We start from the raw sequence: 21,465 nt of genomic DNA on the forward strand, positions 1-21,465 counted from the left end.
AATATTGGGGGTGCTCGAGCACCCACGGAGTCGGTGCCTATGCATATACCTGGGTAAGGAGTAAGCAATTTTCAATAGCAATTTGTCCAGGTAAATGGCTTCATAACATTGCCATTTCCATATTAAATTCTAGTGGAAGAAAAAATAAGCTTTTGTTTTCCTTGTCTGTAGGTGGATGAAGTCATCGCATCCAAGTATCAGAGGGTGATGGCAGAGTGGAAGGCCTGCGAGGTCATTGTGAAGCGGAGAGAGAAGGCGTCACACTCTGCCATCTTGGTCAAGTTCTCCTCAGGCAGCAGCATCGACAGCCACGTCCAGCACCTGATCCACCAGGACTCCACAATCAGCAATGATGTAAGAGCCCTCAGTGGATTTGGATTTTTAGATTTATTTCATGCCATTTCCAAATCGGAGGTCAAAGAGAGTTAGATTCAGATACATGAGTTATTTCCCTGTCCTATTTTGTCCCTGAGGCAATAGAGGGTGAAGTGACTTGCTCCTCCATTCTTTAAAACACTGTTTTCCAAGTCCAAGTAACATAGTAAATGATGACAGATAAAGACCTGTACAGTCCATCCATTCTGCCCAACAAGATAAATTAATTTTACATGGTATGTGATACTTTATACCCGAGTTTGATTTGTCCTTTCCATTCTCAGGGCACAGACCGTAGAAGTCTGCCCAGCACTCTTCTTGTACTAAAAGTTCTGAAGCTAACGTCGAAGCCCCTTAAAATTTACACTCAAGCCCATCCATATCTATTCAGTCACAATCAGGGCGTAGACCATAGAAGTCTACCCAGCACCGGTTTCGCTTCCAAATTACCGGCGTCACCACCCAATCTCCGCTAAGATTCCGTAGATCCATTCCTTCTAAACTGGATTCCTTTGTGTTTGAATTCCATTACTGTTTTCCTCTCCACCACCTCTCCCCTTGCCAGTCAGGTTTTCAGGATATCCACAATGAATATGCATAAAAGAGATTTGCATATAATTTATTTATTTATTTATTTATTTATTTATTTATTTATTTATTTATTGCATTTGTATCCCACATTTTCCCACCTCTTTGCAGACTCAATGTGGCTTACAATACATCATGAATGGTGGAAATGAATAAGAAAATAGACATTTAGTCATAATGGAGATAGTATATGCAAATCAAGTTAATGCATATTCATTGTGGATATCCTGAGTGTCTAGAGGTACTCTAGGACTGGACTTGGGAAACACTGCTTTAAAACACTTCCTACTTCAGCCCAAAAATTGATTTATAAAGCCTGAGAAACTGTCTCACAAGCCGAGAAGATGACATTGTAGCCAGCTGTTTTCTCCTCTGCGGGCTTTCATGTAAGAGTCAAGTGTAGACGGGTTGTGCGAGAACTACTTTCAGTGCTTCTATTGAAGCCACCAGATTTTTTTTTTCCATTATACACCCCTCACCCCACCAAGAGCTATAAAATGTTACCATAATCACAGATTGCCTGAATAGCCATAAAAAACAACAACCCTGAAGGTATTCCCCTTGCCAGGTTTTTACATTTAAAGGTTATTGCATTTTTTTTAGAGTAACTGTAACCCTTTATCCTTGCAATATTTTTATGTTGAATCCTTGTTTGCTGCAATAACCCTTTTATTCTTTGACAATAACTGTGCATTTATTTCATGCAGGTTTTTATGTCTTCAGATGAAATGGACTCCAGCGATCGAGATATGAAAGGTCAAGGTGACCCAGTGTTGACTGTCCTAGGCGGTGGGACACCACCGTTGGTGGTGGCAGCTGTGGAACAGCAGCAGCAGTCTGTGGAATTTGACTCCCCAGATTCTGGCCTTCCCTCCTCCAGGAATTACTCTGTGACCTCCTGCATGCTGTCCAGCATTGACGAGGGGCAGAGTGTTTGCTTTGATGATGGGGTGGAGCTAGGTTCCAGCACAGAATCGGAAAGGACAGAGCTCTCAATAGGCCTCTCTCGTAAAACTCAGAGCAGGACTAAGACTCAGGACACATTTACAGAGGAGCAGCTGTGCTGTCAGATGGACTGTTTAAGAACCGAGGAAGACATCTTTTCCATATGTCCCACCTCTTATACAGTAGGTTTGCTTTGGATTTTAGACTTGTTTGTTTTTCCCAATCCAAGCTCCAGGCAAGTTTCAATCGGGTGTTTCTCTGCTGTAGAAGATTTACACCTTAATTTGAGTTAAGCACATAGCCCAGTATTCTGAAGCACTAAGGTGCACTGTCCAGCCCCTATCCATGAATTTTCTTAGAGACGGAGCAGGTGTGGGGGTATGAGTGTTCTGCCTATCTCTATGGATAATCAGCAATATTCAGCTGCTATGCAGATAAAGCTAAGTCAGCAAAACGTCTGTCCAAACTATCCTGATAGTTTCAAGTTTATTTAGAACTTTCTATCCCGCCCATCAGATGGGTGTCTGGGCGACTTCCATGCTAAAAGTACACAAGTAATAGTATAACGTAGATTTGGACAATGACAAAACACGACTATAAGGGAAGAAGGGAGAACTACAATGTAAATAGGACAGGAGGGTGGGGGGAAAAGGGAAAGGGAATGCTTCATAACTGTGCTGCTAATTCAGTCTAGCCTCTGTGGAGAAAGAACGAGAAATAAGGAATATGGATCTGTGAAAAGGAAGGTCTTGAGTTATGTGAAAAACATGTGATTGCGAAGTGACTGTGGCAGTTTTCGGGGCCTTGAACTGAGAAGATTGCTTTCCTAGTGTCTTCATGCCTAATTTCCCAAAAGGATGGTGTGACCAACAGATTCTGAGAAGAGGATCTAAGGGTTCGATGATTGGAATAAGGGATCAACAAACGCGATAGATAGAAAGGTTCTCGGGATGAATGGGTTTTGTAGACCAGTAGTAATGTCTTATAAATGATGTGGTGGGATGGGGGAAGCCATTGAGTTACTTTTAGCAGTGGAGTAAAGTGATCAAATTTCTTTTTACCAGTGCTAAGTTTGATAGCTGTGTTTTGTACTACTTGCAGTCTGTGGATTTCAGGCCCAAGTATAGTGAGTTACAGTAATCTAATTTGCTTATTATGAAAGAGTGTGTGAGAATGTTTAGTCCCGGGAGATCAAGAAATGAGCAAATTTGTCTTAAGTTTGTAGTAACAGCTCGTGATAACGCTAGAAATCTGAAGGTGACTAGAAAGTGTTTCATCAAGAATGACCCCTAGTATTTTTGTGTTTTGTGCTTGAGAGACAGTAGTAGTGTTGAGAATGATGGGTTGTGCAAGGATTCCATTCGGCAAGTTAGAAAAGAGAATGTATTTCAATGTATCTGGATTGAGAATTAGCTTTATTTTGCTGTGGCCAGTTAGTAATCTGGGTTAAATTGCAGTTAAGATTGCAAATCATCTGGACATCTGTTGGAGGTGTATTTATTTATTTAGATTTTGCTCACACCTTTTCAGTAGTAGCTCAAGGCGAGTTATATTCAGGTACACTGTACCATACTGGGACAGACCAAAGGTCCATCAAGCCCAGCATCCTATTTCCAACAGTGGCCAATCCAGGTCACAAATACCTGGCAAGGTCCCAAAAAAGTACAAAACATTTTATACTGCTTATCCCAGAAATAGTGGATTTTCCCCAAGTCCAATTTAATAATGGTCTATGGACTTTTCCTTTAGATAGCCATCCAAACCTTTTTTAAACTCTGCTAAGCTAACCGCCTATACCACATTCTCTGGCAGCGAATTCCAGAGTTTAATTACACATTGAGTGAAGAAAACGTTTCTCCGATTCGTTTTAAATTTACTACATTGTAGCTTCATCGCATGCCCCCTAGTCCTAGTATTTTTGGAAAGCGTAAACAGATGCTTCACATCTACCCATTCAACACCACTCATTATTTTATAGACCTCTATCATATCTCCCCTCAGTCACCTTTTCTCCAAGCTGAAGAGCCCTAGCCGCTTTAGCCTTTCCTCATAGGGAAGTCATCCCATCCCCTTTATCATTTTTGTCGTCCTTCTCTGCGCTATATCTTTTTTGAGATGCAGCGACCAGAATTGAACTGGGTATTTCTCTATCCCTGTAGGGATCACAATCTAAGTTTGTACCTGAGACAATAGAGAGAGGGTTAAGTGACTTGCCCAAGATCACAAGTAGCTGCAGGGAACACTAGGCGTGCTGTATAGGAATCTAGGGTTTAGTGCCGGTCAATACTGAATACATATGTTTAGTGCTACTCCTGCAGATAATTTAAGTGCCATGACTAGCATTTAAAATAAATGGTGATGATGGCATTTGAATGTTGACCCAGTAGTTAGTGTATAGCCCCTTGCATTATTTAATTTTACTGCTGTAATTGCCTATTGCTCATGTTTGATCTATTCTTACTGTACACCGCCTTGAGTGAATTCTTTCAAGAAGGCAGTAAATAAATCCTAATAAATAAATCAATAATGTGCATTAAATGCCCATTAGTACCTGAGGCAATGGAGGATGCAGTGATGTGCCCAAGGGTTAGTTACTCCATTTCCAGCTGAGGTGTATGGGCAGTGGTGTGCTGGTAAATTTTTAACAACAGGCTCTCTCCCCGGTCCACCTAGGCACCCCCCCATCCACCACTGTGCCCCCCCCCCCATCCACCTCTGCGCCCCCCCCCAAAAAAAATTGCAGAGCTGGCTATAGCCGGGGGGGGGGGGGCAATGCATTACTCTCTCCAAGAAAAAAAAAATTAAATGATCCCAGGTTCCAATCTAATTCATGTTTAATATGGGATAAAATGCCATAAATAAGTAAATAAATAAACATAAACTTTTAACGTTCAGCACCTGATTCTCAACGTGGACATATTCCAAACACTATAATGAAAATAAAATTATTTTTTCTACCTTTGTTGTCTGGTGACTTTGTTTCTCTGATCATGCTGGCCAGTATCTGATTCTGCTGCTCTCTATCTGTTCCCTTGACTCCGTTTCCAGGGCTTCCTTTCCATTTATTTCTTTTCTTTCCTCCTTTCTTCTTCATTTCTGGTCCTCCGCAGAGTTGACTGTACAGTGGATCCAGCTTCTGCCTATTTTCTCCATCCATGTGCAGTTTCTCTTCTCACTTCTTTTTCCCACATCTAATCTCCTTCCTGTGTCTTCCCTCCATGTCCAGCATTTCTTCTCTCTCCATTCCCTCCCCTCCATCCATGTCCAGAATTTCTCTTGCCCTCCCCTCCATACATGTCCTGAAACTTTCTCTCCCCTGCCCGCCTCTACCCATCCATGCCCAGCAATTCTCTTCTCTCCCCTGCCCTCCTCTACCCATCCATGCCCAGCAATTCTCTTCTCTCCCCTGCCCCCTCTACCCATCCATGCCCAGCAATTCTCTTCTCTCCCCTGCCCCCTCTACCCATCCATGCCCAGCAATTCTCTCCCCCGCCTCCCTCTGCCCATCCATGCCCAGCAATTCTCTCCCCTGCCTCCCTCCCCCATCCATGTCTAGCGATGTCCTTCGCCCCACCCTCCCCTCCCGCTCCCATCCGTCAGTTTCAATTACCTCCCTCGAAGCGCCGCATTATTTAAGGCCCTGCTGCCCGTCTCCAGCTGCCTTCCCTGCTTGCTTCTGAGGAGTTCACGACGTCAGAAGGCGGGACTAAGGGCGTGAACTCCTCAGAAGCAAGCAGGGAAGGCAGCTGGATGGAAGCGGCAGGGGAGGGTGGAGGCGAAGGACATCGCTAGACATGGATGGGAGGAGAGGTAAGCATGGCGCCCTCCTGCCATGCTTACCTCGTGCAATGGAGCTGGCTCGCCCCGAACAACAACTGGCTCGCAAGAGCTATCAAAATTTAACAAGCGGCTCTTGCGAGCCGGTGCGAGCCGGCTTCAGCACACCACTGTGTATGGGGCAGTTTTCAGAAGGAATCTTTGTAGATAAATAAGTGTTTGAAGGCCCCTTTCAGAATTTCCCTCGGGGCAGCATTAGTTCTATCTCAGCAATGTACACATTCCTCCATATATCTTCCACACTCTGGGGCTGATGCAGCAAAGTGCGTTAGGCTTTCTGCACAGTACAGTTTGGCTTTTGGTGTACGGTTCTGTGTGCACCCTATGTAGAAAAGAGTTTCGTGCATAAGGCCTCAGATAGACATTAGTGCAATAATAGCAAAGCTATTAGCTATTCTAGGCAGAAGACTAGAAGGCTGAATGCAACACCCGCTCTGAGGTCAGCTCGTTCTGCAGTCATCATGAGTATTTTTCCTTCACTGCCAGCTACATCTTTTTTTTCTTGCTTTCATGAAGAGCATGGGTTAAAAATAAATTGTTGATGGGAGGTGTGCCAAACAAAGAATAAAGTGTTGGACTTTCAAAAGGCGTTTGACAAGGTACCTCATGAAAGGCTACAGAGGAAATTGGAGGGTCATGGGATAGGAAGAAATGTCCTATTGTGGATTAAAAACTGGTTGAAGGATAGGAAACAGAGAGTGGGGTTAAATGGGCAGTATTCACAATGGAGAAGGGTAGTTAGTGGGGTTCCTCAGGGGTCTGTGCTAGGACCACTGCTTTTTAATATATTTATAAATGATTTAGAGATGGGAGTAACTAGCGAGGTAATTAAATTTGCTGATGACACAAAGTTATTCAAAGTCGTTAACTCGCAAGAGGATTGTGAAAAACTACATAAGGACCTTACGAGACTGGGAGGCTAAATGGCAGATGACGTTTAATGTGAGCAGGTGCAAGGTGATGCATGTGGGAAAAAAGAACCCAAATTATAGCCACGTCATGCAAGGTTCCACGTTAGGAGTTACGGACCAAGAAAGGGATCAGGGTGTCGTTGTCGATAATACACTGAAACCTTCTGCTCAGTGTGCTGCTGCGGCTCGGAAAGTGAATAGAATGTTGGGTATTAGGAAAGGTATAGAAAACAGGTGTGAGGATGTTATAATGCCATTATATCGCTCCATGGTGCGACCGCACCTTGAGTATTGTGTTCAATTCTGGTCGCCGCATCTCAAGAAAGATATAGTGGAATTGGAAAAGGTGCAGCGAAGGGCGACTAAAATGATAGCGGGGATGGGACGATTTCCCTATGAAGAAAGACTAAGGAGGCTAGGGCTTTTCAGCTTGGAGAAGAGACGGCTGAGGGGAGACATGATAGAGGTATATAAAATAATGAGTGGAGTGGAACGGGTGGATGTGAAGCGTCTGTTCACGCTTTCCAAAAATACTAGGACTAGAGGGCATGCGATGAAACTATAGTGTAGTACATTTAAAACAAATCAGAGAAACTTTTTCTTCACCCAACGCGTAATTTAACTCTGGAATTCGTTGCCGGAGAACGTGGTGAAGGCGGTTAGCTTGGCAGAGTTTAAAAAGTGGTTAGACGGTTTCCTAAAGGATAAGTCCATAAACCGCTACTAAATGGACTTGGGAAAAATCCACAATTCCAGGAATAACATGTATAGAATGTTTGTACGTTTGGGAAGCTTGCCAGGTGCCCTTGGCCTGGATTGGCTGCTGTCGTGGACAGGATGCTGAGCTCGATGGACCCTTGGTCTTTTCCCAGTGTGGCATTACTTATGTACTTATGACTGTTGACACATGGATATTAGCACTCACAAACTGCATGTGCATACAGCGGCACATATGCTAGAATTCTATTCTGTGCCTAAATCATGGTATTTAGGAGTGCATAATATGCCTAGGTGCGTGTGCATGCAGTCTGAATACCAGTACAGATTTTTGTGCACAGACCCATGTTGCTGCTGTCTTTTTGCCCTGCTTACAGCACTGGGTAGCAAAATGTTTGCATCAGAAACTGCACCGAACTTTACTGCATGGCTCTAATGCAGAGTAAATATATTGATCCCTCTGTGATACATATTTATTTAAGATTTATTAAGCTTTTTTATGATGAGATCCACTTTAGACCGTGCTAAATTCATCAATAAAAGGATGTTCAACATAATGTGGACTTTGAAACGAGTGAAATCATATCTTCCCTTGGAGATGAGAACCAACTGAAAATAACAAGATAAAACATAAGGAATGCCAAGCCAAATGCAAAGCGGAGATAAGGAGGGCTAAAAAGGACTTTGAAAAAAGTTAGCGTTAGAAGCGAAAATACATAGTAAAAAGGTTTTTAGATACATTAAAAGCAGGAAGCCAGCTAAAGAATCGGTTAGGCCGTTGGACGAAAGTGGTGTCAAAGGGGCGATCAGGGAAGACAAAGCCACAGCGGAGAAATTAAATGAATTCTTTGCTTCGGTCTTTACCGAGGATTTGGGTGGGACACCGGTGCCGGAAAGGGTATTTGAAACAGGCGAGTCAGAGAAACTAAACAAATTCACTAAACTCGGAGGATGTAATGGGTCAGTTCTACAAACTGAAGAGTAGTAAATCCCAGAGTATTAATAGAACTAAAAAATGAACTTGTGGAGCTACTGTTAGTAATATGCAATTTATCCCTAAAATCAAGTGTGGTACCGGAAGACTGTAGGATAGCCATTGTTATGCCGATTTTTTAAATAGGTTCCAAAGGAGATCCAGGAAATTATAGACTGGTGAGTCTGACGTCGGTACCGGGCAAAATGGTAGAGACTATTATTAAGAATAAAATTACAGATCAAATACAAAAACATGGGCTGATGAGACAAAGTCAGCACGGATTTAGTGAAGGGAAGTCTTGCCTAACCAATCTACTGCATTTTTTTGAGGGGGTGAACAAACATGTGGACAATGGGGAGCCGGTGGATATTGTGTATCTGGATTTTCAAAAAGTGTTTGACAAAGTGCCTCATGAAAGACTCCAGAGGAAACTGGAGAGCCACGTGATCGGAGGTAGGGTATTACTATGGATTAAGAACTGGTTGAAAGATAGGAAGCAGAGAGTAGGATTGAATGGTCAGTATTCTCAATGGAGAAGGGTACCTCGTTACCTCTCGCCTTGACTATTGCAACCTACTACTCACCGGCCTCCCACTTAACCAGCTATCCCCCCTTCAATCCGTCCAGAATTCTGCCACGCATCTTATCTTCCACACGAACCGATATACTCACATCACCCCTCTCCTCAAATCACTTCACTGGCTCCCGATCAGATACTATATACAGTTCAAGCTTCTCCTATTAACCTACAAATGCACTCGTTCTGCAGCCCCTCATTACCTCTCTACCCTCATTTTCCCGTACGTTCCTACCCGTAACCTCCGCTCACAGGATAAATCCCTCCTATCAGTACCCTTTTCCGCCACCGCCAACTCCAGACTCCGCCCCTTCTGCCTCGCCTCACCCTATGCTTGGAATAAACTTCCCGAGCCCATACGCCATGCGCCCTCCCTGCCCATCTTCAAATCCTTACTCAAAGCCCACCTCTTCACTGTAGCTTTCGGCACATAACCACTTACCTTCACTGCCGCATTTGATTGATTGCATACTTGTGTTTTAGATTGTAAGCTCTTTTGAGCAGGGACTGTCCTTCCTCGTTTAAATTGTACAGCGCTGCATAACCCTGGTAGCGCTTTAGAAATGTTAAGTAGTAGTAGTTAGTGGGGTCCCTCAGGGGTCTGTGCTGGGACCGCTGCTTTTTAACATATTTATAAATATAGAGATGGGAGTAACTAGTGAGGTAATTAAATTCGCAGATGACACAAAATTATTCAGGGTCGTCAAGTCGCAGGAGGAATGTGAAAGATTGCAGGAGGAGCTCGTGAGACTGGGGGATTGGGCGTCCAAGTGGCAGATGAAGTTTAATGTTGACAAGTGCAAAGTGAAAACTGATTTATTCAAGAAAGCATACCACAAACAACCGTCCACAATGCTGACTAACCTCACTGCCAAACACTGTCACTTTTACCCTAATGTCAATACCTGAGCAACAACATAATGTTGACACCTACGCAAGATCACAGTGTATTCTTATACCATGTATGTACGCACTGAATGTAAAACCATGTGCAACTATGTAGACCGGAAATGGCAATCGCCATTACGGCAAATGTAAGCCACATTGAGCCTGCAAATAGGTGGGAAAATGTGGGATACAAATGCTACAAATAAATAAATAAAAATAAAAAATGCATGTGGGTAAGAGGAACCCGAATTACAGCTATGTCATGCAAGGTTCCATGTTAGGAGTCACAGACCTAGAAAGGGATCTGGGAGTCATCGTTGATAAGACGTTAAAAACTTCTGCTCAGTGTGCTGCAGCGGCTAAGAAAGCACACAGAATGTTGGGTATTATTAGGAAAGGGATGGAAAACAAACACAAGGATGTTATAATGCTGTTATATCGCTCCATGGTGCGACTGCACCTCGAATATTGTGTGCAATTCTGGTCGCCGCATCTCAAAAAAGATATAAAAGAATTGGAGAAGGTGCAGAGAAGGGCGACAAAAATGATAAAAGGAATGGAACGACTTCCCTATGAGGAAAGGCTGAGAAAGGTTAGGGCTCTACAGCTTGGAGAAAAGGCGGCTGAGGGGTGATATGATAGAAGTCTACAAGATAATGAGCGGAGTAGAGCGGACAGATGTGACGTGTTTGTTTACACTTTCAAACAACAATAGAACCAGGGGGACACAAGATGAAGCTAGAATATGGTAGATTTAAAATAAATAGGAGAAAGTTTTTCTTTACTCAGCATGTAGTTGGACTCTGGAACTCGGTGCCGGAAAATGTAGTGACAGCAGCTGGCCTTACGGAGTTTAAAGGGGGTTTGGACAGATTCCTGAGGTAAAAGTCCATTGAACATTATTAAAAATTAATATATATTTTTTTAATTGGTTTTGCCAGGTTCTTGAAGCCTGGATTGGCCACTGTCGGAGACAGGATGCTGGGCTTGCTGGACCCTTGGTCTTTTCCCAGTATGGCGGTGCTTATGTGCTTATATGGAAGTATGTAAGTCTAAGTGCTTTGAAAATGAGCCCCATAGTGTCTGAAAATTGGGCACCAATTCGGAACATACCTTTTGACAGTAAAATGAAAGTTAAGCAGCAAAACAGGAGTAAACCTCACTTAGACACGTAACTGCACTTAGGTGCTATTCTGTAAGGAAGTGGCTAAGTCAGTGCTTTCCAAACCTGGTCCTGGAGGCATTCCAGCCAGTCTGGTTCTCAGGATATCCACTGCAGCCACATCTCTCTCATGAATATTCATTGTGGATATCTTGAAAACCTGACTGGCTAGAATGCCTCCAGGACCAGGTTTGTGAAACACTAGTGTAAGTGCTTTAGCAATTGGGGCACAGATGAGACACACATGCATGAAAGTTTTAAAATAACATTTACACCTGCCTTTTATATTCTGTGATAGTGCAAATACTGACTTATGTTCTATTCTGTAACAGAACTGGGTGCCCAGATGCCTAACTTTTAGCACCCTTTGTAGAATTATCCCTCTTCTCCTCTCCTCTACCCTGAACTGTGTCCTTGAATGATCTTTTCTTTTCTAGATAGAATTACTGGATACTGTTGCCTTAAATTTACATAGGATTGATAAAGACGTCCAGAGATGTGATCGGAATTATTGGTATTTTACTGCGGCCAACCTGGAAAAACTTCGAAACATCATGTGCAGGTGTGTATGTTGGTAAATATGATGGGTGAGGCTTGTACGAGCATTGCTGGAAAGTAGGTGTGGATATTGTCAGATCAAGATGGGGAAGGAGTTCAGGAGCAGGTATCACCAGGGCCCAGTCATTACACTAAGTCAAACGGATAGTCGAGAAAGAAGAGAGGAAGCAATTGAAGAACTTAATTCCAAAGCCTGTTAAGTGGATTAGTGAACTTTTTTATGTTCAAGAATTCTAGTCAAGATAATAATTTGTTTTCACTGAATATATATACACCTTATGAAGAAATGCCTCTTGTTGCAAATTTCACACATCCACTAGATTTTGTAGATTTCGCCTATATTTGGGCACAAAAAGCACAGAAGAAACAACCCTCGTAAACAGCACAGGTACACAATCACAATGAAGGAACCAAATAGTCAATACTGTGATGTCAAATACTTTATTGCATCCACTGACTCAACATGGGCCTGGGTTTTGGCCAAAGGCCTGCATCAGGAGTTTACTGAACAGAGTAGACATGCTGAAACCACTAAAGTATCACTTATAGCACTGAAACCGCTACTAACATAGTAACATAGTAGATGACGGCAGAAAAAGACCTGCATGGTCCATCCAGTCTGCCCAACAATATAACTCATATGTGCTACTTTTTGTGTATACCTGACCTTGATTTGTATCTGCCATTTTCATGGTACAGACTATAGAAGTCTGCCCAGCACTAGCTCCACCTCCCAACCACCAGCCCCGTCTTCCACCACCAGCTCTGCCACCCAATCTCGGCTAAGCTTCTGAGGATCCATTCCTTCTGAACAGGATTCCTTTATGTTTATCCCACGCATAGGATACTATGGTACTCCACTCTCCCAAGGGCCATTCTCCATTTCTTCCCATCTCTTTCACAGTATCTCTCTCTCTCTCTCTTGTCTTTTCTGCTGTATCCATTGACTCACCATGGTGAGTATTGGGCATTACAATATCATCCATCTATATTTATTTGGTTCCTTCGCTGTGGTTGCCTATATTTGGGCACCAATCTAAGATGTGCGCCCAACTAAATCGGCCCATAAGCCAATTAGTGGCAATAATTGGGTGCTAACTGGCACTAATTTGGATTTGCGCAGACATCTTCTTATGCGCTGTTCTATAATTGCGTCTTTCAAAACAGAATGGGGCCATAGGAGGTACACAGGTGGATCAGGGTCATTCCTAAAATGTGCAGACAGTGTTATAGAATACCAGGGGTATGTGCCCAATTTGATGCCGGGAATTACACCTGGTTTTAGGACGTGTATGTTTTGGCATTCAGCACTATTCTATAACGTGTCCTCAACTCTGAGTAGCATTATGCATCAATTTTTCAGCGCCATTTACTGAATCTTGCCCTATATGAAGGCAGTCTGTTTCCAGTATGAATTTGAGTTTTGAAAAAAATGTGTATAACAAGTTTTGGAACAGTATTTCAATTCTGCGATTGTTCAATCTGGCTATAAGTGACAAAAAAGAAATGTAACTGATTTTCAAATGTCCCACATAGAATAAAAAGCAGAATATGTCTTCTGATGTGTGTTTTTTTGTTTTTTTTTTACCCCGCGCTTTCCCACTCATGGCAGGCTCAATGCGGATTAGGTACTTATTTGTACCTGGGGCAATGGAGTGTTAAGTGACCTGCCCAAAGTCACAAGGAGCTGCCTGTGCCTGCAGTGGGTCAAAAAATCTTTTTCATTCACTCTGAAATGTATAATGCCCAACATGGCCACGTTTTGCCTTTCTAGAGGCTGCGTCAGGGATTTAAACTATATAATGAAAACATATTAAAAAATTTAAATCATACACGTCTCAAATATAATTAGGGTGGTGGACTTTGGTCCTGGGGAACTGAGAAACTGAGTTCAATTCCCACCTCAGGCAGCTCCTTGTGACTCTGGGCAAGTCACTTAACCCTCCATTGCCCCATGTAAGCCGCATTGAGCCTGCCATGAGTGGGAAAGCGCGGGGTACAAATGTAACAAAAAAAAAAAAAAACATGTGTTACTACTACTACTACTTAACATTTCTAAAGCGCTACTAGGGTTACCCAGCACTGTACAGTTTAACAAAGAAGGATAGTCCCTGCTCAAAGGAGCTTACAATCTAAAGGACGAAATGTAAAGTTGGGGCAATCTAGATATCCTGAATGGAGGTATAATGGTTAAGTGCCGAAGGCGACATTGAAGAGGTGGGCTTTGAGTAAGGATTTGAAGATGGACAGCGAGGGGGCTTGGCGTATGGGCTCATGGAGTTTATTCCACGCATAGGGTGAGGCGAGGCAGAAAGGGCGGAGTCTGGAGTTGGTAGTGGTGGAGAAGGGTACTGAGCAGTGGCGTAGCCAGAAGTCAATTTTTGGGTGGGCCAACAGGTTGGATGGGTGGGCACTAGACAGTGGTGTGCTGGTAAATGTTTAACAACAGGCTCTCTCCCCGGCCAACCTCTGCGCCCCCCCCCCCCCCCCCTCAAAATTGCAGAGCTGGCTATAGCCGGGGAGAGAGCCTGGGGGAGGGGAGGCAATGCATTACTCTCTCCAGGAAAAAAACATTAAATGATCCCAGGTTCCAATCTAATTCATGTTTAATGTGGGATAAAATGCAATAAATAAGTAAATAAATATAAACTTTTAATGTTGAGCACCAGGGTTTTCTTCAGTGAAAACAGAACAAAAGTATCTATTTGCTAAATAGATACTTTTGTTCTGTTTTCACTGAAGAAAACCCTGGGGAAGGACCGAGACAGACTGGCAAAAGTACACCTGAAAATGAGGTGGATAGAGCGCCGTTCACGGAAGAGAGTGTGTATCAACAACTTGGAAAGCTAAAGGTGGACAAAGCCATGGGGCCGGACGGGATCCACCCCAGAATACTGAGGGAGCTCAGAGAGGTTCTGGCGGGTCCTCTTAAAGATTTGTTTAATAAATCCTTGGAGACGGGAGAGGTTCCGAGGGATTGGAGAACGGCAGAGGTGGTCCCTCTACACAAAAGTGGGGATAGGGAAGAAGCTGGAAACTACAGGCCGGTAAGCCTCACTTCGGTTATTGGAAAAGTAATGGAAGCAATGCTGAAGGAAAGGATAGTGAATTTCCTGGAAGCCAATAAGTTGCAAGATCCGAGACAACATGGTTTCACCAAAGGGAAATCGTGCCAAACGAATCTCATTGAATTCTTTGACTGGGTAACGGGAGAATTAAATCAAGGACGTGCTATGGACGTCATCTACTTAGATTTCAGCAAGGCTTTCGACACAGTTCCCCACAGGAGGCTCTTAAATAAACTAGACGGCCTGAAAATAGGACCCAAAGTGGTGAACTGGATTAGGAACTGGTTGACGGACAGACGCCAGAGGGTGGTGGTGAATGGAGTTCGCTCAGAGGAGGGAAAGGTGAGTAGTGGAGTGCCTCAGGGATCGGTGCTGGGGCCGATTCTGTTCAATATATTTGTGAGTGACATTGCCGAAGGGTTACAAGGTAAAGTTTGCCTTTTTGCGGATGACACCAAGATTTCCAACAGAGTGGACACTCCGGAGGGTGTGGAAAACATGAAAAAAGATCTGAAGAAGCTAGAAGAATGGTCTAACGTTTGGCAATTAAAATTCAATGCGAAGAAATACAAAGTGATGCACTTAGGGAGTAGAAATCCAAGGGAGACATATGTGTTAGGCGGGAAGAGTCTGATAGGCACGGACGGGGAGAGGGATCTTGGGGTGATAGTATCTGAGGACCTGAAGGCGACGAAACAGTGCGACAAGGCGGTGGCAGTAGCTAGAAGATTGCTAGGCTGTATAGAGAGAGGAGTGACCAGCAGAAGAAAGGAGGTTTTAATGCCCCTGTATAAGATGTTGGTGAGGCCCCACCTGGAGTATTGTGTTCAATTTTGGAGGCCGTATCTTGCGAAGGATGTTAAAAAAAAATGGATGCGGTGCAAAGAAAAGCTACGAGGATGGTATGGGATTTACGTTCCAAGACGTATGAAAAGAGGCTTGCTGACCTGAACATGTACACCCTGGAGGAAAGGAGGAACAGGGGTGATATGATACAGACGTTCAAATATTTGAAAGGTATTAATCCGCAAACGAATCTTTTCCGGAGATGGGAAGGCGGTAGAACGAGAGGACATGAAATGAGATTGAAGGGGGGCAGACTCAGGAAAGATGTCAGGAAGTATTTTTTCACGGAGAGGGTGATGGACGCTTGGAATGCCCTCCCGCGGGAGGTGGTGGAGATGAAAACGGTAACGGAGTTCAAACATGTGTGGGATATGCATAGAGGAATCCTGTGCAGAAGGAATGGATCCTCAGAAGCTTAGCTGAAATTGGGTGGCGGAGCAGTTGGGGGGAAGAGGGGGTGGTGGTTGGGAGGCGAGGATAGGGGAGGGCAGACTTATACGGTCTGTAACAGAGCCGGTGATGGGAGGCGGGACTGGTGGTTGGGAGGCGGGAAATACTGCTGGGCAGACTTATATGGTCTGTGCCCTGAAAAGGACAGGTACAAATTCAAGGTAAGGTATACACATATGAGTTTGTCATGGGCAGACTGGATGGACCATGCAGGTCTTTTTCTGCCGTCATCTACTATGTTACTATGTTACTATGTTGAGCACCTGATTCTCAAAGTGGACATATTCCAAACACTATAATGAAAATAAAATGATTTTTTTCTACCTTTGTTGTCTGGTGACTTTGTTTTTCTGATCATGCTGGCCCATTATCCGATTCTGCTGCTATCTGTCCTCTTAACTCCATTTCCAGGGCTTCATTTCCATTTATTTCTTTACTTTCCGCCTTTCTTCTTCATTTCTTGCTCTATATCCGTAAGTAAAAGCTGGGTCCTCCGCAGACTTGACTGTCCAGTGGATCCAGCTTCTGCCTATTTTCTTCATCCATGTGCAGTTTTTCTCCTCTCTTCCTTTTCCCTCATCTCATCTCCTTCCTCACTCTTCCATCCCCTCCATCCATGTCCAGCATTTCTTCTCTCTCCCTTCCCTCTCCTCCATCCATGTCCAGCAACCCTCCTCTCTCCTGCCCTTCCCTCCATCCATGTCCAGCAACCCTCTTCTCCCCTGCCCTCCCCACCATCCACCCATGTCCAGCAACCTTCCTCTCTCCTCTTCCCTCCGCTCCATCCACCCATGTCCAGCAACTCTCCTCTTCCCTCCATCCATACCCAGCAATTCTCTTCCCTCCCGTCCCCTCCATCCATCCATACCCAGCAATTCTCTTCTCTCCCCTGCCCCCTCCATCCATCCATACCCAGCAATTCTCTTCTCTCCCCTGCCCCCCTCCATTCATCCATACCCAGCAATTCTCCTCTCTCCCCTGCCCTTCCCTCCATTCATCTATACCCAGCAATTCTCTCTCCCCTATCCTTCCCTCCATGTCCAGCAATTTCTCCTCTCTCCCTGGGCCCTGCCCTCCCATCCATCTCCTGCTCCTTCCCTCTGCTGTGCCCCATTTCTCCCAGTCCTATCCACCCTCTACTCATCACCCCTCCCAGTCCCATCCTTCCCTCTGCTCACCACCCCTCCCAGTCCCATCCATCTCCTGCTCCTTCCCTCACTCTGCTCACCACCCCTCCCTCTGCTGTGCCCCACTTCTCCCAGATCAAGTTACGCCCCGCCCGCCCGCGAGGTCCAGGTTCGCCGATTCGTGACCGTCTACCCCTCTCTTCCTCCCTCCGGCGCTTCTACCTGGGATCCTGGCAGCATTAGCTATGTATCCACGCTGCCTTCGCACTGCCCCGGAAGCCCTCTCTTTAAGAGAAGGCTTCCGGGGCAGTGCAAAGGTGCCCGCCCGCGAGGTCCAGAATCGCGCGATTCCGACTCTACCCCTCTCTTCCTCCCTCCCTTGGCGCTGCAGTAATGTACCTGGTATCCCGGCAGCATTAGCGATGTATCCACGCTGCCTTCGCACTGCCCCGGAAGCTTTAAGGCTTCCGGGGCAGTACGAAGGCAGCGTGGATACATCGCTAATGCTGCCGGGATCCCAGGTACATTACTGCAGCGCCGAGGGAAGGAGGAAGAGAGGGGTGGAGTCGGAATCGCGATAGGCGGTGGCAAACTGTTTGGGGTCCGGGAGCTGACAGACTCTGCTTCTGGGTGGGGCGGGCCTGAGGCAAAACTGGGTGGGCCTGGGCCCACCCGTAGCTATGCCCCTGGTACTGAGAGGAGGGATTTGTCCTGTGAGCGGAGGTTACGGGTAGGAGCGTAAGGGGAGATGAGGGTAGAGAGGTAATGAGGGGCTGCAGATCGAGTGCATTTGAAGGTTAGTAGGAGAAGCTTGAACTGTATGCGGTACCTGATCAGAAGCCAGTGAAGTGACTTGAGGAGAGGGGTGATATGGGCATATCGGTCCTGACGGAAGATAAGACGTGCAGCAGAGTTCTGAACGGATTGAAGGGGGGATAGATGGCTACGTTACTCCACAAATAATAAAAATGAATCACTAGTTTAAAAGTACACATATAAAAAATGTGTATTATAGAAATAAACACAAACTGATTAATGTAAATAAGAACATGACTAGCCTAACATCCACAGGTCCATCTAGCCTAACATCCTGCTTCCAACAGTGGCCAATCCAAGTACTTGTGGCCTGAAGTACCTAGCAGACACTCAGTTAGCAACAACGTTCCATGCTACCAATCCTGGGGCAAGCAGATGCCTCCCCATGTCTGCTTCAATAGCAAACTTTGGACTTTTCCTCCAGGAACTTGTCCAAACCATTTTTTAAAACCAGATATGCTAACTGCTGTTACCACATCCTCCAGCAACAAGTTCCAGAGCGTGAGTGAAAAAATATCTCCTCCTATTTGTTTTAAAAGTATTTACGTGTAACTTCCTTGTGTGTCCTCTAGTATTTATACTTTTGGAAAGAGTAAAAAATCGATTTACTTCTACTTGTTTTACACCACATAGGATTTTGTAGACGTCAATCATAACCCCCCTCAGCCAGTGGTGTGCTGGAGCAGGCTCTTACAGGCTCGCAAGAGCCGGTTGTTAAGTTTTTAAGAATTTTCGGAGCCGGTTGTTAAAAGTAGGGCCCTCCATGGCTACTTTAACAACTGGCTTCCAAAATGTGGGCTTGGGCCCCCTGCTGAATTCTCTTTTACTTTGCTGGTGGGGATGCTGAGCCCTGCCAGCCAAGTAAATAGACTGCTGCTGCTCCCCACTCCTTGTTTCCAGCTCTGAGCAGCAGGCTGGGACTTCTCCAGCAAGTGTGAGAAGTTTCAGCATGCTGCTCAGAGCAAGACGTTGGAAGTGGTGGCAGTCCATTTATTTGCTGCCAGCAAAGGTATGCCTAGCGTGCCCGCACGAAGGGAGGGAGGAGAGAGAGGCAAGTGTTGCTCCCCCCCCCCCCCACCCCGGCCACCCCTAGCCCTTCCAACTGCAGAGCTGGCTACGTTCGGAGAAAGAGCCTGTTGTTAAAAATTTACCAGCACACCCCTGCCCTCAGCTGTCTCTTTTCCAAGCTGAAGAGCCCTAACTTCTTTAGCCTTTTCTCATATGGGAGGAGTTCCATCTTGCTCTTCCAATTCCACCATATCTTTTTTGAGATACAGCAACCAGAATTGAACGCAATACTCAAGGTGCGGTCGCACCATGGAACCGTAGAGGCATTGTAATCTTATTATTTTTTTTATCCCTTTCCTAATAATTCCTAGCATCCTGCTTTTTTGGCCACTCCTGCATACTGGGCAGAAGATTTCAGAGTATTATTCCTAAGCTCTTCCTGCTATTTTTCACAATCCGCATGTGTTCTGACAACTTTGATTAGTTTTCTGTCATCTGCAAACTTAAGCACCTCACTCATCGTCCCGATTTGCAGATGGTAACATAGTAGATGATGGCAGAAAAAGACCTGCACAGTCCATCCAGTCTGCCCAAGTAATGTGCCACTTTTTTGTGTATACCTTACCTTGATTGGTACCTGTCTTTTTCAGGGCACAGACCGTACAAGTCTGCCCAGCACTATCCCCGCCTCCCATCATTGGCTCTGGCACAGACCGTATAAGTGTGCCCGGCACTATCCCCGCCTCCCAACCACCAGCCCCGCCTCCCACTACCGGCTCTGTTATCCAATCTCGGCTAAGCTCCTGAGGATCATTTAGCACCGGTCCCTGCAGCACTCCACTATCCACCTTGCTCCATTGAGAAAAAGGGCCATTTAACGCTACCCTAATCAGTCAAATAACCAATTCCTATTCCACAGAAGGACATTGCCATGACTTTTTAATTTTCCCAGAAGTCTCTTATCTGTTGTATCAAGCTGAATTTGATTATTTTAGCAAACTGTGTGTCATTGCTTGCTTTTTGATAGAGAACTAGGCTGACCCACTGGGAGATATTTACTGCATAGCAGGAGGGGAAGGGCTCACATAGAGAAACACAGACTTATTTGAAGCACATTCCATGTGCTGGACCTGAACCATAATACTGCTAAGTGTTCTGATATTTTTAGTCTTAATTTCTCAACTTTCTGGCTACAGGTTTAGCTACCTGATATATCTATTCTCTGGACTTTATTGCTTGTTGCTTAATTAATTTGTGCTATGAATCTGTATTGTGGTGTACTTTTTTTTTTTTGTTTGTTTTGTTACATTTGTACCCCGTGCTTTCCCACTCATGGCAGGCTCAATGCGGCTTACATATTGTATACAGGTACTTATTAGTACCTGGGGCAATGGAGGGTTAAGTGACTTGCCCAGAGTCACAAGGAGCTGCCTGTGCCTGAAGTGGGAATTGAACTCAGTTCCTCAGTTCCACAGGACCAAAGTCCACCACCCTAACCACTAGGCCACTCCTCCACTAACCCAGATCCCAAAAAAGACAAAAACAAAACAAAAAAACTTCTCTCCCTTTCTGCCTAGCTCTGATAGTAGTGAGCCTAGGCTTTTCAAACTCTTTCTAACGTTGGCTACTATACTGTGAACAAGTTCTGCCAGGTTTATTTGCCATTGCTTGTCCTAGGTTAAAAAAAAAAAAAAAAGCAGCTTTAGTCTTACTACTGGCTTAATTTGCATTTACATTACAGAGACTGCTATAATTATTGGGAATATTTAGATTTACAGGAGAGAAGTTGGTTTCTAGCTGGATTTGACTGTTGTATCAAGCTGAATTTGACTATTTTAGCAAGCTGTGTATCATTACTTTCCCAAGAACTTTGATAGGGAACTTGGCTGACTCACTGCTACTTACAGTTCCATCCACCCACCCCTGGATTTTCTACTCGTATATAGACAACCCAAAAATAATTAATGTTACTCCTCAGTCATACATAGGCAATCTTACAGACTGTTAACCATATCATAGTACACCTGTTCATACCTATTCTAACCAATCAAGATGACTTTTATTCTGTTTAATTATTGTGGTGCTTTAGTTCCAAGGCACACCATCTGGAGGCTTAGTTTCTCCTATCTATCTTCAGCTTGCTAGTATAAAACAGGAGCTCAGCAAACTAAAGCAGGAATTGGATTGAATTAAAGCAGCTTCTATCACTGGACAGAATCATACCAATTTTTCACCATTACAGCTCTATGATGATTCAGAAAATAGAACTGAGATGAAACAAAAAGTAAGGAAGGTGTCCCAAGAGAAAATACATCCCCAAAGCACTAATAAAAAAAATCTTATACCAGAAAATTGTTGCTGCTAGGGGATTCTTATTATCAGAGGCAAATACTGACTATAATCAGAGAAGAAACTAAGGAGTCTAACACTGATGATGTTATCCTCCTGGAAACAAATGATCAGGACGATAATACCCCACTTGCAGCACAGAGAGCTTTTCTGGAGCTGGGGGATAGATTAAAAACTTTGGTACAAATGGTAGCTTTTTCTGAAATACTACCTACTTTTGGAAAGGGAGAGAAAAGTTTATAAAATACCGCGAATTTCAATAGGTGG

At 44.5% G+C, this 21,465-nt stretch overlaps 1 protein-coding gene across 4 annotated transcripts in view; it reads left to right on the forward strand.

Annotated features, from left to right (window-relative positions):
- Positions 1-21,465, forward strand: part of SGSM2 (small G protein signaling modulator 2) — a 551,979-nt gene that overhangs the window by 425,362 nt on the left and 105,152 nt on the right. For all 4 annotated transcript variants that reach the window (XM_030185728.1, XM_030185727.1, XM_030185730.1 and 1 more), the window contains 3 exons: positions 172-354; positions 1,671-2,090; positions 11,414-11,538. In XM_030185728.1, the coding sequence (XP_030041588.1) occupies positions 172-354; positions 1,671-2,090; positions 11,414-11,538 (728 nt within the window). The remainder of the gene's footprint in view (positions 1-171; positions 355-1,670; positions 2,091-11,413; positions 11,539-21,465) is intronic.

Source organism: Microcaecilia unicolor, chromosome 13 (genome assembly GCF_901765095.1).
Source record: "Microcaecilia unicolor chromosome 13, aMicUni1.1, whole genome shotgun sequence".
In the NCBI taxonomy this organism is placed as follows: Eukaryota; Metazoa; Chordata; class Amphibia; order Gymnophiona; family Siphonopidae; genus Microcaecilia; species Microcaecilia unicolor.